At 33.8% G+C, this 15,885-nt stretch overlaps 1 protein-coding gene across 4 annotated transcripts in view; it reads left to right on the top strand.

Annotated features, from left to right (window-relative positions):
- LOC114344922 (histone-lysine N-methyltransferase, H3 lysine-79 specific) overlaps positions 1–15,885 on the top strand; it is a 209,872-nt gene that overhangs the window by 135,367 nt on the left and 58,620 nt on the right. For all 4 annotated transcript variants that reach the window (XM_050641439.1, XM_050641438.1, XM_050641440.1 and 1 more), the window contains exon 3: positions 13,557–13,695. In XM_050641439.1, coding sequence (XP_050497396.1) covers positions 13,557–13,695 — 139 coding nt within the window. The remainder of the gene's footprint in view (positions 1–13,556; positions 13,696–15,885) is intronic.

Genomic DNA, 15,885 nt, shown 5'->3' with positions numbered 1-15,885 from the left:
GTAGTAAAAGGTACTCTTGCTTTAAGTCGGTAGGACACACCAGTCATGTTTTCTAGAAAAATCGATTTGAAAATATTTCGTTTCCTGAATTTGAAGAAAAATTGAAAAAAATTTCCAAGATAAACGGTGTATTTTACCAACTTAAAGCAGAAGTAACTTTTAGTGCCAGAATACCTCATAATTTAATATTCTAGTGTCAAAAATTCTTAAAAATTAAAGACAAAAAAGTTATACGATAACATAACCGTTGACCTACCCAAAACGTACGTATATGACCGGTACTAGAAATTCGAAATTAATGAAATCAATTCATCTCTGGAATATAAATAAAACGTACCAGTTTTCGTTTTTCTAAATATTTTTTTTTGAAAGTTTTTTTTGATATTCAAAAATCGAAAAATTTTCAAATTGATTTTTTTAGAAAACGGTGTATCCTATCGACTTAAAGTAAGAATACCTTTTTGTACTATAATACCTTATATTTTATTAATCCAGACTCACAAATGATTAAAAATTAAAAACAAAAAAGTTATGCGATAATATAACTGTTGTCCTACCCAAAACGGACGCCTATGACCGGTACTAAAAATTTGAAATGGATGGAATCGATTTACCTCTGGAAAATAAATATGTGTACCAATTTTTGTTTTTCTAAATAGAAACGATCTTTTTTTTTTTTTGTGTGAGAGTGGGAATCTTCTAAAGACCGTACCAGGCGAATCGTACCTGGCGTGTGTTGGATTCAGAGTAAACGGAGTACATCCGAACGCAGTTCCCCCTCTGGGGGCCTTGCCTCCTACAATGCCTACCAACTAAACCCACTCTCGGCTTACGCGCGTGGCACGTCTTTCCAGACCGTTTTCTCGCGCGCGCAGCCTCTCCTTCTCTACTATTTTCTTTTTCTCTCTGTTGCTTTATTGCTTTTGTTTACCTCTGTTGTCTCTCTCTTTCTATAATCTCTTTTCTTTTAATGATTTTTGTCACAGCCTCTATCACTTCTTTAAACTCCCTTTCCCCCCTTGTCACTATGGCCATAAAATTGTTTGCTCCTAAGATGCCTACTTTTGTATGTAGCTCCGCTCTTTCGTCATTAAACTTTCTGCATTCAAACACGCAATGTTCTGCTGTGTCGCTTACTCCGCAATCTACGCAACTATCATCTATTATCTTGCCTATCCTCTCAAGGTATGCTCTAAATGATCCGTGTCCCGTAAGGAATTGCGTGAAGAAGTAGTTCGTACTTTTATATTTGCATTTCACCCACTCCTCCACGTCAGGGATCAGAGTCCTTGTCCATGCAGCCCTCCGCTCGCTTTCCCACTCTTCTTGCCACTTTGTATTTAGCGTATGGACTTTTTCAGTACGATAAATACACAAATATAATATATATTATTCAAACACCAAAACATAATGAATGAATCTAAATATTAATGTCCAATTTACATAGCCATTCAATTGCATCTGGGGAGCATTCCACAAAGTCCTGGAGGTTTCCACGGTAGGCACGATTTAGGCAATCTGAAACACAATGACTTATGGTCTGTCTAGGCGATCCACAATCACACTGTGGACTTTCTGCACGACCCCATTTGAACAGAGAATCAGCACATTTACCATGTCCGGTACGTATGCGATTAAGCCTCGCCCAGGTGGGCCGGGGCAGACCCGATCCGATGAAACCCTGGGTTGGGATGGATATCTGAATATAGTCTGCTGCTATTGTTGGCATCCATCTTGTGGACCATTGCCTTTGTATATCATAGGAATCACCAATTGTTCGGGCAGTTCTGATTGGAGGATTTCTAGACCTCAGTCGCTGGTGCTCTTTTGAGATGTCTGGTATGTCTTGATGGATTGGTAATTGTATGTTGGCTACAATTTTCTGATACTCTCTCACTAATGCTGCTGTACGGCGTAGATCTGGTGGAGCAATATTGCTCAAAGTAGGCAGCCATCTCACTGGGGTTGATTTTATTGTTCCAGTGATTATTCTCATGGTTTGATTAAGTTGGACATCGATTTTGTTTGTATGTGCACTATTTAACCATACTGGTGCACAATATTCTGCCACTGAAAAAACCAAAGCTAGAGCAGAGGTCCGAAGAGTATCTGCAGAAGCACCCCAAGTTGTTCCAGCAAGTTTTGTTATTATATTGTTTCTTGTTCTCAGTTTACCGGCTGCGTTTGTAAGATGGCTTTTGAAGGTGAGTGTTCTATCAAGTGTGATGCCTAGATATTTGGGGTTGTTGTTATGTTTGATAGCTGCATCATTTAGAGTTACATTGAGGGTATCGCCCGCAAGTTGATTCGACAGGTGAAAGAGACAGGTTTCAGTTTTGCTTGTGTTAGGACGTAAGCGCCAGTTCTTAAAGTAGTTACTAAGTGTAGTTAGGTCCTCGTTTGGAGCTCGTTCTCCAGCTTCCTTACTATTATCTTGGAAGCCAATGGCCAGGTCGTCGGCATAAGCGAATTTTCTCGATTTTGTTTCAGGTATATCCGCCGTATAAAGGTTAAATAATAAAGGAGCTAGCACTGAGCCTTGAGGTAAGCCGTTGTTAAGTTTTCTAACGCTACTTCGTGCATCATTTATATATACCTGAAACAGTCTGTTAGTTAGTAGATTGTTTATCAGCTGGCAAGTTTTGAGACAGGGTATGATTTTCATCAACTTATAAATAAGACCCTCTCTCCACACAGTGTCATAGGCAGCCGTAAGGTCTATAAATGTTATGGCAGATTTTTCACGTCTTTCAAAGCCAGCTTCGATGAATGTAGTTAAGGACAGCACTTGGTCAAAGGGGTGTAGTGATAGATCGCCTCCACGTGGTGCACCCTGGGTAACGCTAAATGGTCTATCAATTTTTGGACGCCAAACTAGCCGCTAAGCTCTCCTGGCAACCAGTACGATAAAGAAAAGCAAGGAAAGGAATCTCCATATAGGAATATGGAAAACTACAAAGGTGTTTATCAACACCATTTGACGAGACGTATCGGACCAACCCTCCGTATATGTCAAATAAACATAGAGGGAATTAGTAGATCAAAATCTGAATTTCTTTCAAAAATACTCAAAGAAACTCACGCATCATCAGAAACCGAGCTTATTAAGAATATTGCAAAACCTCCGAAGAACCTTTGGATTTGAAACATTGACATGAAATTTGCTATAAGCATAGTTAGCATGTCAAAGAAAAAAGTGATATTGTGCCAATGTGTGTTTTTGCTCTACGGTTGAGTCCACCCCTTCTCGGGGGTGAAAAAATATACCGTCAAAATACGTCCGGAACTGACTAATTCTAAGCAACTTTTGTTCAATAGAGTTTTTTCATCAAGTCAATACATTTCGAGTTATTTGCAAGTGAATGTCTTAATTTTTCAACAAAAAATAACACGTTTTTAGACGGTTTTTCGCAAATAACTCAAAAAGTATTTTATCGAAAAAATATTCTTAGCAAAAATATAGCTTTTAAAAAAATCGAACACATGGTGTATGTGTGCAGTCTGTAGATCCAGTAGAAGCAGAGTTGTATCTAATGAAAAGTAGGTTCTTATTCGTCTTATTCCAAATCGAATATTTCAACGTGAAATAATAAAAAAAAATGAAGCACTTTTCATGGAAAACTCATAATAACTTGTTTAAATGTTTAAAAAAGCATTATTCTTGGTTTTTAAAAAAATTTCTAGCATAAAAAGTAAGAAAGATACGGTCAGAATAAAGTTGATCCCATTTTTTGGGTAAAAAAAAACTGGTGAAAATAACCCCCTAATTAGCATCCCAAATGAAATTATTCCTTACCGCTTCACAAGCTACTTTACTTATGTATTGTTTATATGCTCTGTGAGTTTTATCGGTATAAAGTGCTTATCTATAAAAGGGCTGTAGTAGAAAGAGCTTGAACAAGTCACTAATCACGAGTGTATGCCATTTTTTTTATTTGGGTTAATGCCTCGACAACAACTAATGGCCATTGGCATGGTACAGTGGATTTTTCCAATCAGGTACATACCTAGTGTAATGGGTAGTGTGTGTGTTGAGTAAATGTCTTGTTACTTAGCAAAGTCGTCATTGTTCTTGCAGAGACGCTAATTGTATCCGAACGTCTGCGGTCTCTCCTGTGAGTACCGATCCCACAAGGATAGAAACTATTTTCATTTATTAATTTTTAATAAATTAAAAATTCTCTACCCAGGGTATGCAAATTTTGAACAGTCATATCTTAACCAATTTTTATCTTCCAAAAAGGCAAAAATCTGAAATTTTCAGAAATGCAAAACCTACATTTTTTTACTCTTTAAGTTTTTGGGTACCACTTATAATTTTTAAGGTATTTTGAAAAAAAAGCAATTTTTTTTTCAAAATTTCAAAAAATTTGTTTTACTTTAAATCCTAATATTTTGAAATATAAGCACTGTGAACCGGTGAAACTTACAGATCATATAAATAATATACTTACAAGTTTTTTCAAGATTTTCATAAATTTTCAAGATTTTTTTGCCAAAAAAAGTAACCAACATTATTTTAAGCTTTACTTGCTTAATTTTGATACTTGAAACTTGTTAAAAAAAACAAAAATAAAACTTTTTTAACACTTTAAAAAAGTTGTGATGATTTTTCACCGAAAAGTACTTCATTTTTTGGTTATTTACGTTGAAATATTTTGTGGAATTTGTCGAATAAGAATCTACTTTTCATTAGCTCCAGTTCTGCTTATACTGGGTCTGCATACTTCATACATACACCTTTTTTTTATTTAATTTTGTATACGCTATATTTTTTACATGAATATTCTTTCGATAAAATACTTAATTTTGTAGTTATTTGCGAAAAACCGTCTAAAAACGTGTTTTTCTTTGTTGAAAAATGAACATATTCACTCGCAGATAACTCAAAAAGTATTGATTTAGTGAAAAACTCGATAGAACAAAAGTTACTTAGAATTAATCAGTTTATCTATTTCCGCACTTATTTTGAATGTAAGTTTCACCCCCGAAGGGGGTGAAAAACTCATACCCAGGGCAAAATCACATATCGACAAAATATCCCTTTTTTTCTTTGGCATATTAGCTATGGACTATTAATGAGAAGTTGTTGCGAAATGTAAAAAAAGAAAAATGATATTTTTTACATTGTTGTAATAACATAAATATCTGTAAATTTGTTTTAAGTAAATGGTCGCTATAAAGGGGCTTACTTCTTATGGCCGCCTAGGGCCCCATGATGCCTTAAACCGTCACTGACAAAAGTGTAGATACATTTAGATGAGGATGCTTTAAAATGTACATAGGCGAATATGAAAACATGCACTTTATTGGAAGAACTAACTACCCAAGGAGAACCCAAAGGATTAGAAGAAGTTTTGAAGACAATAATTATTGTTTTTGGTCTGTATTGAAAAACAAACAAAAACAAGAAAGCATCAACATAAACAATCAAATTGTTATGTCAACGCCTTATAATGGATGGAATTATTACATTACAAAGAAAAACAAATGACGGGAAAATAAATGCGAATAGATAGACCAAAAATGATAAGGAGATCTAAAAGTTCGGAAGCCTGGACAACATCCACTACGAAATTAAGGTGAAATTAAAATAAAATTAAGGAATTAAACAGAAAAATAATGAGTAGACTACTTTACACAACTTCCAAATATAGACTTACAACTTCTATTGTAAGAGCTGTCCAGTCAGGAATAATATCTTCTGTTTGCTTTTCTTTTTTTTTTCTTCTGTAACTGAATTGTTTCCGAATCAGCAAGAAACTCATAGTTGCCGTAGATATGTCATCCCATAGGCGAAGCAATAAAGCACTAAAATCGGCCTTACCTCCGAAAAAAAAAGGACAAGACGGATCTTAATAATTCTTATTGCATTCGATTCATGAATGCGCCAGGAAACTTTGTGACCCCGAGCCATGATATAATATTGAAACACTGCATACAAAAAATGCATTCTTACAGTGCATCTCAAACAGACAAAAAAATTCAGAACTCGTTAATTATCAGCGGAAATGAGTTCAATTTTGTTACTCGGGGGGTTTTTAGGGTCGCTGAAAACGAATATGACGTTGAAAGTGATTTCCGGAGTACCTGGTACCCAGGGTACCTACTGTTTACCTCGTTTTCTGGAGTTTTCGGCAAATTTATTAAAAAATTAGTCAAAATTCATTACTCGGGGAGTTTTTGGGGTGTCTTTCGACGAATATGACATTGGAAATGATCTCCGGAGTACCTGCTGTCCAGGGTATCTACTGTTTACCTCGTCTTCTAGAGTTTTCGGCAAATTCATTAAAAATTAGTCAAAAATCATTAGTCACGAGATAAACAGTAGGTACCCTGGACACCAGGTACTCCGGAGATCACTTCCGATGTCATATTCGTCTTCAAAGACCCCAAAAACCTCCCCGAGTAATGAATTTTCACTAATTTTTTAATGAATTTGCCGAAAACTCCAGAAGAAGTAGGTACCCTGGGCATCAGGTACTCCGGAGATCACGTCCGATGTCATATTCGTCGTCAGAGACCCCAAAAACCTCCCCGAGTAATGAATTTTCACTAATTTTTTAATGAATTTACCGAAAACTCCAGAAAACATTAGGTACCCTGGGTACCAGGTACTCCGTAGATCACTTCTGATGGTATATTCGTCGTTAGCGACCCCAAAAACCCCCGAGTGATTATTTTTGACTAATTTTTAATAATTTTTTTTTGAGGAAACTCCACAAGACGAGGTCAGCAGTTGGTACCCTGGGCACCAGGTAGTCCGGAAATCACTTCCGATGTCATATTCGTCGTTAGTAACCCCAAAAACGCTTGAATAATGATTTTTGACTAATTTTTTAGTGAATTTGCCGAAAACCCCACAAGACGCGGTAAACAGTAGGTACCCTGGGCACCAGGTACGCCGGAGATATCATATTCGTTTTCAGCGACCCCAAAAACCTCCCGAGTAACAAAATTGAACTCATTTCCGCCGATAATTGATGAGTTTTGAATTTTTTTATTGTCTGTTTGAGATGCACTTTAAGAATGCATTTTTTGTATGCAGTTTTTCAATATTATATCATGGCTCAGGGTCACAGAGTTTCCTGGCCCATTCACGAATCGAATGCAAAATTAATTATTAAGATCCGTTTTGTCCTTTTTTTTTCGGAGGTTCAGTGCTTTAGTGCTTCGACTACCAAGGTTTTTTACAAAAATTATTGTCTGAAGTATGTCGATCTGTCGTAAAATATAACCATCTTCAATTTTTTTAATTAAAAATTTAACCATCTTGGTGCGATTTAACTTTGAAACTTGAAACTCAGCAGATTTCGACCGAAATACTGGTTCGAATACGCTAAAATCGTATCTTAAACTTTAAGTATGGCGGAGAACGTGCTCTTTGCAATGTCGACCTCTTTCGACCGAAGTTTTTTAGTTTTTGTAAACACATGTTTTTGTTGAGTTTAAACTGAGACCTGAACGTGACTTATGAGTTATCAAGGAAATAAACAAACATGGCCTTTTAGCCCGATCAAAGCACAATCTGTCGCAAAAAAAAAATAAGGATGAAAATTTGAGAATAGGTAGTTGAAATTGCCTATTATATTATACAGGGTTCTACCCTGTTACGTAATAAATTCTACCGACAAACGAAGACAAGAGATTCCTAAGACAATTTAAACCCAATTCATCTTGTCCGAAAATGCTTCCTAAAGGAGCTAGAGCTATTTGAAGATGGCGTCTGGTAATTAGTTTTTCTTAAATATCTCCAGATCGTTTCTATTTTCCAGATCGTTTCTATTTTTCTCCAGATCGTTTCTATTACAAAAACATCTTAGAGAAAGCCCAAAGAAAAGCCCTATTAAGGGTTGTGTGCGCCTACAGAACGACCTCGACGGTGGCCCTACAAGTTATAGCTGGGGTACCACCAATACACCTGCAGGTAAAAGAGAGAGCCCAAACATACGGAAAGACTAACGAGGAAAAGTTCAGTACTCCCCGAGTAATGAATTTTGACTAATTTTTTAATAAATTTGCCGAAAACTCCAGAAAACGAGGTAAACAGTAGGTACCCTGGGTACCAGGTACTCCGGAAATCACTTTCAACGTCATATTCGTTTTCAGCGACCCTAAAAACCCCCCGAGTAACAAAATTGAACTCATTTCCGCTGATAATTAACGAGTTCTGAATTTTTTTTGTCTGTTTGAGATGCACTGTAAGAATGCATTTTTTGTATGCAGTGTTTCAATATTATATCATGGCTCGGGGTCACAAAGTTTCCTGGCGCATTCATGAATCGAATGCAATAAGAATTATTAAGATCCGTCTTGTCCTTTTTTTTTCGGAGGTAAGGCCGATTTTAGTGCTTTATTGCTTCGCCTATGGGATGACACATATCTACGGCAACTATGAGTTTCTTGCTGATTCGGAAACAATTCAGTTACAGAAGAAAAAAAAAAGAAAAGCAAACAGAAGATATTATTCCTGACTGGACAGCTCTTACAATAGAAGTTGTAAGTCTATATTTGGAAGTTGTGTAAAGTAGTCTACTCATTATTTTTCTGTTTAATTCCTTAATTTTATTTTAATTTCACCTTAATTTCGTAGTGGATGTTGTCCAGGCTTCCGAACTTTTAGATCTCCTTATCATTTTTGGTCTATCTATTCGCATTTATTTTCCCGTCATTTGTTTTTCTTTATAATGTAATAATTCCATCCATTATAAGGCGTTGACATAACAATTTGATTGTTTATGTTGATGCTTTCTTGTTTTTGTTTGTTTTTCAATACAGACCAAAAACAATAATTATTGTCTTCAAAACTTCTTCTAATCCTTTGGGTTCTCCTTGGGTAGTTAGTTCTTCCAATAAAGTGCATGTTTTCATATTCACCTATGTACATTTTAAAGCATCCTCATTTAAATGTATCTACACTTTTGTCAGTGACGGTTTAAGGCATCATGGGGCCCTAGGCGGCCATAAGAAGTAAGCCCCTTTATAGCGACCATTTACTTAAAACAAATTTACAGATATTTATGTTATTACAACAATGTAAAAAATATCATTTTTCTTTTTTTACATTTCGCAACAACTTCTCATTAATAGTCCATAGCTAATATGCCAAAGAAAAAAAGGGATATTTTGTCGATATGTGATTTTGCCCTGGGTATGAGTTTATCACCCCCTTCGGGGGTGAAACTTACATTCAAAATAAGTGCGGAAATAGATAAACTGATTAATTCTAAGTAACTTTTGTTCTATCGAGTTTTTTCACTAAATCAATACTTTTTGAGTTATCTGCGAGTGAATATGTTCATTTTTCAACAAAGAAAAACACGTTTTTAGACGGTTTTTCGCAAATAACTACAAAATTAAGTATTTTATAAAATAAATATAGCGTATACAAAATTAAATAAAAAAAAGGTGTATGTATGAAGTATGTAGACCCAGTATAAGCAGAACTGGAGCTAATGAAAAGTAGATTCTTATTCGACAAATTCCACATAAAATATTTCAACGTAAATAACCGAAAAATGAAGTACTTTTCGGTGAAAAATCATCACAACTTTTTTAAAGTGTTAAAAAAGTTTTATTTTTGTTTTTTTTAACAAGTTTCAAGTATCAAAATTAAGCAAGTAAAGCTTAAAATAATGTTGGTTACTTTTTTTGGCAAAAAAATCTTGAAAATTTATGAAAATCTTGAAAAAACTTGTAAGTATATTATTTATATGATCTGTAAGTTTCACCGGTTCACAGTGCTTATATTTCAAAATATTAGGATTTAAAGTAAAACAAATTTTTTGAAATTTTGAAAAAAAAATTGCTTTTTTTTCAAAATACCTTAAAAATTATAAGTGGTACCCAAAAACTTAAAGAGTAAAAAAATGTAGGTTTTGCATTTCTGAAAATTTCAGATTTTTGCCTTTTTGGAAGATAAAAATTGGTTAAGATATGACTGTTCAAAATTTGCATACCCTGGGTAGAGAATTTTTAATTTATTAAAAATTAATAAATGAAAATAGTTTCTATCTTTGTGGGATCGGTACTCACAGGAGAGACCGCAGACGTTCGGATACAATTAGCGTCTCTGCAAGAACAATGACGACTTTGCTAAGTAACAAGACATTTACTCAACACACACACTACCCATTACACTAGGTATGTACCTGATTGGAAAAATCCACTGTACCATGCCAATGGCCATTAGTTGTTGTCGAGGCATTAACCCAAATAAAAAAAATGGCATACACTCGTGATTAGTGACTTGTTCAAGCTCTTTCTACTACAGCCCTTTTATAGATAAGCACTTTATACCGATAAAACTCACAGAGCATATAAACAATACATAAGTAAAGTAGCTTGTGAAGCGGTAAGGAATAATTTCATTTGGGATGCTAATTAGGGGGTTATTTTCACCAGTTTTTTTTTACCCAAAAAATGGGATCAACTTTATTCTGACCGTATCTTTCTTACTTTTTATGCTAGAAATTTTTTTAAAAACCAAGAATAATGCTTTTTTAAACATTTAAACAAGTTATTATGAGTTTTCCATGAAAAGTGCTTCATTTTTTTTTATTATTTCACGTTGAAATATTTGATTTGGAATAAGACGAATAAGAACCTACTTTTCATTAGATACAACTCTGCTTCTACCGGATCTACAGACTGCACACATACACCATGTGTTCGATTTTTTTAAAAGCTATATTTTTGCTAAGAATATTTTTTCGATAAAATACTTACTTTTTGAGTTATTTGCGAAAAACCGTCTAAAAACGTGTTATTTTTTGTTGAAAAATTAAGACATTCACTTGCAAATAACTCGAAATGTATTGACTTGATGAAAAAACTCTATTGAACAAAAGTTGCTTAGAATTAGTCAGTTCCGGACGTATTTTGACGGTATATTTTTTCACCCCCGAGAAGGGGTGGACTCAACCGTAGAGCAAAAACACACATTGGCACAATATCACTTTTTTCTTTGACATGCTAACTATGCTTATAGCAAATTTCATGTCAATGTTTCAAATCCAAAGGTTCTTCGGAGGTTTTGCAATATTTTACCGTGAGTGAATGGACTATAAGGCCCAACGGTGGGTAGAAATTGAAAAAAAAAACGTACCATACCAAAATAATTACCAGGTTCTAAGCAAAATTTGCTTGCAAAATTGATTACCAAATCGAGGGAATGATTAGAACATGGAATATAAAAATGCCTTTGAAGATAACTGCTTAATTTGTCTTGAAGTCGGTTGTATTTTCCTGATATTTGACAGAAGACAAAGCAAAAAACTGAGTTTGATTGGAAATCATAAATTAACCATTCTCTTTTTTTTTCTCAGGTTGCCCTATTTGATTTTTTTAACATTTTAAATTTTTATTAAATTACTGCTTAAATAATTCAATATTAATTAAAGCATTTGTGTGGGATGCGGGCCCCGTCAAGCGCCCGGGCCCTAGGTGGCCGCCTAGTACGCCTAATGGTTAATCCGGCACTGACTTTTGTTGCATTATTTTTTCTTTTTAGTCGTTTTTACTTTTTGAAAACGTGCCATAACGACGTATGAATGTTTCGTAGTTGATTTGGTAATTTAAAAATCTCGTTTTTGTCTCTCTCAATACCTTTACCACAAAGTTGAATCTTAATTTCAATATTCTTATTGATAATAATTGTAAAAATACTTTTTGTAATGCAGCTTCCATCCCTTCAGTTATAATTGGGCAAATTCCATAAACAACAACTTTGTTTTTCTGTAAACAAAAAAAAAACAGTTAGGTATCTTCATTCTGTTGAAATCTTCTCGAACCTGATCTACCTATCTGCATTTTGGTCTCCCTCTGGGTCCTGTACTTATAGGTTTTTGTCTTAGCACATGCCTGAGCCATTTCAATCTTTGAGCCCTTATACATCTGGCTATATCTTCTCCATTTATCTGATTATTTATCTCGTTAACATATATCGTTTAAACTCTCGTATTGGATTGTTTTGCTCCAATATTCTTCTAAGGATCTTCCTTTCTATTATTCTTAGCTTTTCTTCGTCTCTATTAGTCAAGCACATTGTCTATGCTGCATAGGTTATGACAGGTCAGATTGCTGTTTTATATATTTTCATGTTATCGTATTTTGCTGATATATCTCTCTTTTAGTAGTTTTTGATATTTTCAATATGCTCTATTGCCCGCTTTTACTCTCTCAGTTTCTCTCGCTCCTGTCTTGAGCTGTCTATTGTTACCCCTCTATACTTACATCTCCCTAATTTTTGGAATATTACATCGTTCAATCCTTTATACATATTATCTGTTACAATTTTTCCTTGAGATTAGCATATACTTCGTCTTTTCTTCATTTTTATTAGTCCTCTAAGTTTCGCTTCTTCAATCAGGGTCATAAGTGCGTCTCTTGCAGCTATATCATGTCGTCAGCTTATCCCGTTCAGTGCTATGTTAAAAAGTGTTGTAGCCAGATTGTCACCTTGTCGAATCCCTACTTCTATATTAATTGTTTCTGTATTTGCTTCGTCTATTCTAGCTTCTGTTAGAGCGTTATCTATTGTCATTTTCGCTAATAATCAGTATTGCTGGTATATTCATGTTTTGCATTTCGAATAAAATTGGTGTCTATAAATTCCTGTCCATATAATCTTGCAAAGAATCTTGACCTTTGAAGACGGTTTGATTATATTATAGGAAGAATCTATTGATGTAAATTTAAAAGGGAATTTTGACTAGTATTATTGAATATTATTGAAGATGTTTTACCTTATACCCGCTTTGTTGGCTAATGCATGTTAATGCATGAGTTCATGCAGCAAGATCAGTGATCCAATTCCTTGACGATGTAGATAGAGATTGCAGCGCTTGAGTGGCTAGCAAATAGTCCTGCCGCAAATCTCATAGAGAACATTTATATGAGACAAACTGAAAAGAAATGTATGAGCATTAATTCCTGCTCCTAATTCAATGACAATTTAGATTGCTGTACAGGAGGAATGTAATCAAATATCGCGAGAATACATTAGATATTCGTTATGTTTAAAATTAATTATTGTTGCATTTTCAAATTAAATGTTACAAAAACAAGTGGTTTTAATGATTCTTTTAAAAATTATTAAAAGTACTTGTTTTTTTTTAACATTTAATTTGAAAATGCAACAATAATTAATTTTAAACATAACGAATATCTAGCATACCTATAGCATACAAACAAATAAAGAACTAGGGTACAACCAGTATGTACTTTTAATAATTTTTGAAAGAATTATTAAAACCACTTTTTTTTAACATTTAATTTGAAAATGCAACAATAATTAATTTTAAACATAACGAATATCTAGCATACTTATAGCATACAATATAGCATACCTATAGCACAGTATATAGAGGTTCCCTCTTTATACTGTGCCTATAGCATATCTATAGCATACAAACAAATAAAGAACTAGGGTTTTTTAGGTTTTGTTTAAATTTGCATGTGTTAATAACCTAGTTCTTTCAGAAGAACAATCTTTTTGGTTTTTAATGTGTAGTTTGGTTGTTTGGTTGTTTCTAACTTTTTTTCTTTTGTTTCAGATGGGTTTGCGAAGATCTTCCTGAATTAAAACTGCCATTAGAGAACAACATTCTTTGCAACTATGACACTCAGAGCTATGATAGTATGAAATCATTATGTGATAAGTTCAACAGAGCGATTGACAGTGTTGTTGCTTTGGTGAGTAGATTTTTCCCCCTTGACTCCTTAATGAACTCAGTAAAGTAATTACTTATTTTTCAAACGTGAATAATGACTTTATTGAAGTTAACTATGAATCTATGAAGGAACCGCGATTTCAGTTGATTAATAATGATGTCCAATACTCGATAAAGTATGTTCACTTTGAACAAACTTTCTGGGTCTTGAAAATGATCATATTCGCAAAAGTTTGTCAAAATGCTACAGTATTTGCTTCTTTTTATGGAATTTTCAGTGAAAATCCTGTAACATAATACAATGGTAGTTCTCAATTTTCTTCTTGAGTGAAATAGCTTCATTTCTTTCATCTGATTTGCAATTTAACCGATTTAACACAATCGTTTTCGTTAACCCGTTTTGGGCTTCAATAAACAGAAGTTTTAAAGAAAAAATACCATAAAAAAATCCTGCCCATTGTAGTAAGTTTCAATGGTTTTTAATGTTATGAAGTTAAATACTCCCTTTTTATCAGATCTAAAACTTGATAAAAGAATTCGATCTCTTGATACTATGGCCAACAAAATTTGTTAAGATGTTTCAGTAACATCTTGCATATTAATAACATCTCTTAATGCATCATTAAGTACTAGATTTGAGTTATGAGCAGCACAGTGAACATATACCTCATTAGGTTAATATCTTTTATGAGTTTTTTTAACTCCACCATAAGTGCTTTTCATTTTGTTCTAAAATTGATCCTCTTCTTTTGAATGTACAAATACAGACCCGTGGCATACAGTTACGTCACTCAGTGGCGCACCAATGGGGGGAGGGGATATACAATCCACATAGGTTTGCGGCACAGAAAGAGATTTGAAAACGGCTTCAGGACTTACTAAGTGTACAGTATGATAAAAACGATAGGCAAATCGTTTCAAAGTCTAGTAGATTTTTATGGACTTGATGACACAAACATAAAAGGAGAAATCATACTTTAAAAACAATTTCACAAAAGATTTCAAACTTGAACCGACCCCAAAAAATGCCCTTGAAGCTCTTGATATTTGTAACAAGAACTTATTTCCTCTGGTCTATAATTTACTGCTAATAATGGCCACCTTACTTGTAACATGTGAAAGGCCACCGTACATGTGAAAGGTCAATTTCATCGCTGAAAATACTGAAGACTTATTTAAGAAATTGTACTTTAGTACTTTAAATTAAACTAAAAGTCCAATTTTAAGGACTCAAAATGAAAGTAGCATAAAAAAAATTTCGGTGTCCAAGCCAACCCCCTCCCCCCATAGAAAAATTCTAGGTGCGCCACTGTTGTTCACGTTTACAATTATTTTGAAGTTTCGGTTGCAGATGCAGTGACACTATCGAATTATTTCTCGCGATATACCAGAATTAGATACATCTAAATCTGAAATGATTGTATTAAAAGTGATGGCTATTATTAAACATAGCCGAGGATATTTTCATGTTCGTCAGCAAATTAATTAAATATAACCTCATGGCAGTAGATCTGATGTTTTGAATACAAGATATTTTTGTAGGTAGTAGATTTTGTCAATTATTGCTTCCAAAAATTATTGGCTTCCTTCTATTTTCATTATTATGTCATCCTAGAGAATTTGTTGCTTTTGAATATAAACACGGTTTAAAATAATATAGGGTGAGGCAGATAACTGGCCTATTAGAAATATCTCGAGAACTAAAGGCAACAAAATCATGAAAATTGGAATAAAGGGGTTTTGAAGGATGATTTATTAAATGAAAATATTTTCATATCTTTTCAACTTCCGGTTATACCGGAAGTTGCTTATAACTTGTTTTTTTTAATGTTCGTAATCTTCGTTTTTTTTCTTAAAATATGAGGTTTTGTAATATTATACAGGGTATTTTAAGAGATATTTACGTGTTTTATTAATTTTGTAGCAACATTCACACCTTGTAGAATTGTAATAGTTTGATATTAAAAACTCTGCTTACGTTCAAGTGATTTTTAATATAGTCTATGTTAAGAATCATTAGTATAGCCAATTTTGAAATTTTAGTATACAGGGTTTTTTTACAACACCCTGTATTTTAGTCTTGTAATGAAATGATATTTCATGATACTTTTTTATTTTATAGGTATTCCCTATACCTAACTGCTTTAATTTGTGAGTTATTGGTGATTCAAGCTAAACATTAATTGCAAAAAAATACGTAAAATTTTATTAG

Source organism: Diabrotica virgifera, chromosome 10, assembly GCF_917563875.1.
Source record: "Diabrotica virgifera virgifera chromosome 10, PGI_DIABVI_V3a".
Classification (NCBI taxonomy): domain Eukaryota; kingdom Metazoa; phylum Arthropoda; class Insecta; order Coleoptera; family Chrysomelidae; genus Diabrotica; species Diabrotica virgifera.
The sequence above is the reverse complement of the archived record's forward strand: the minus strand, read 5'-3'. Positions and strand labels throughout refer to the sequence as shown.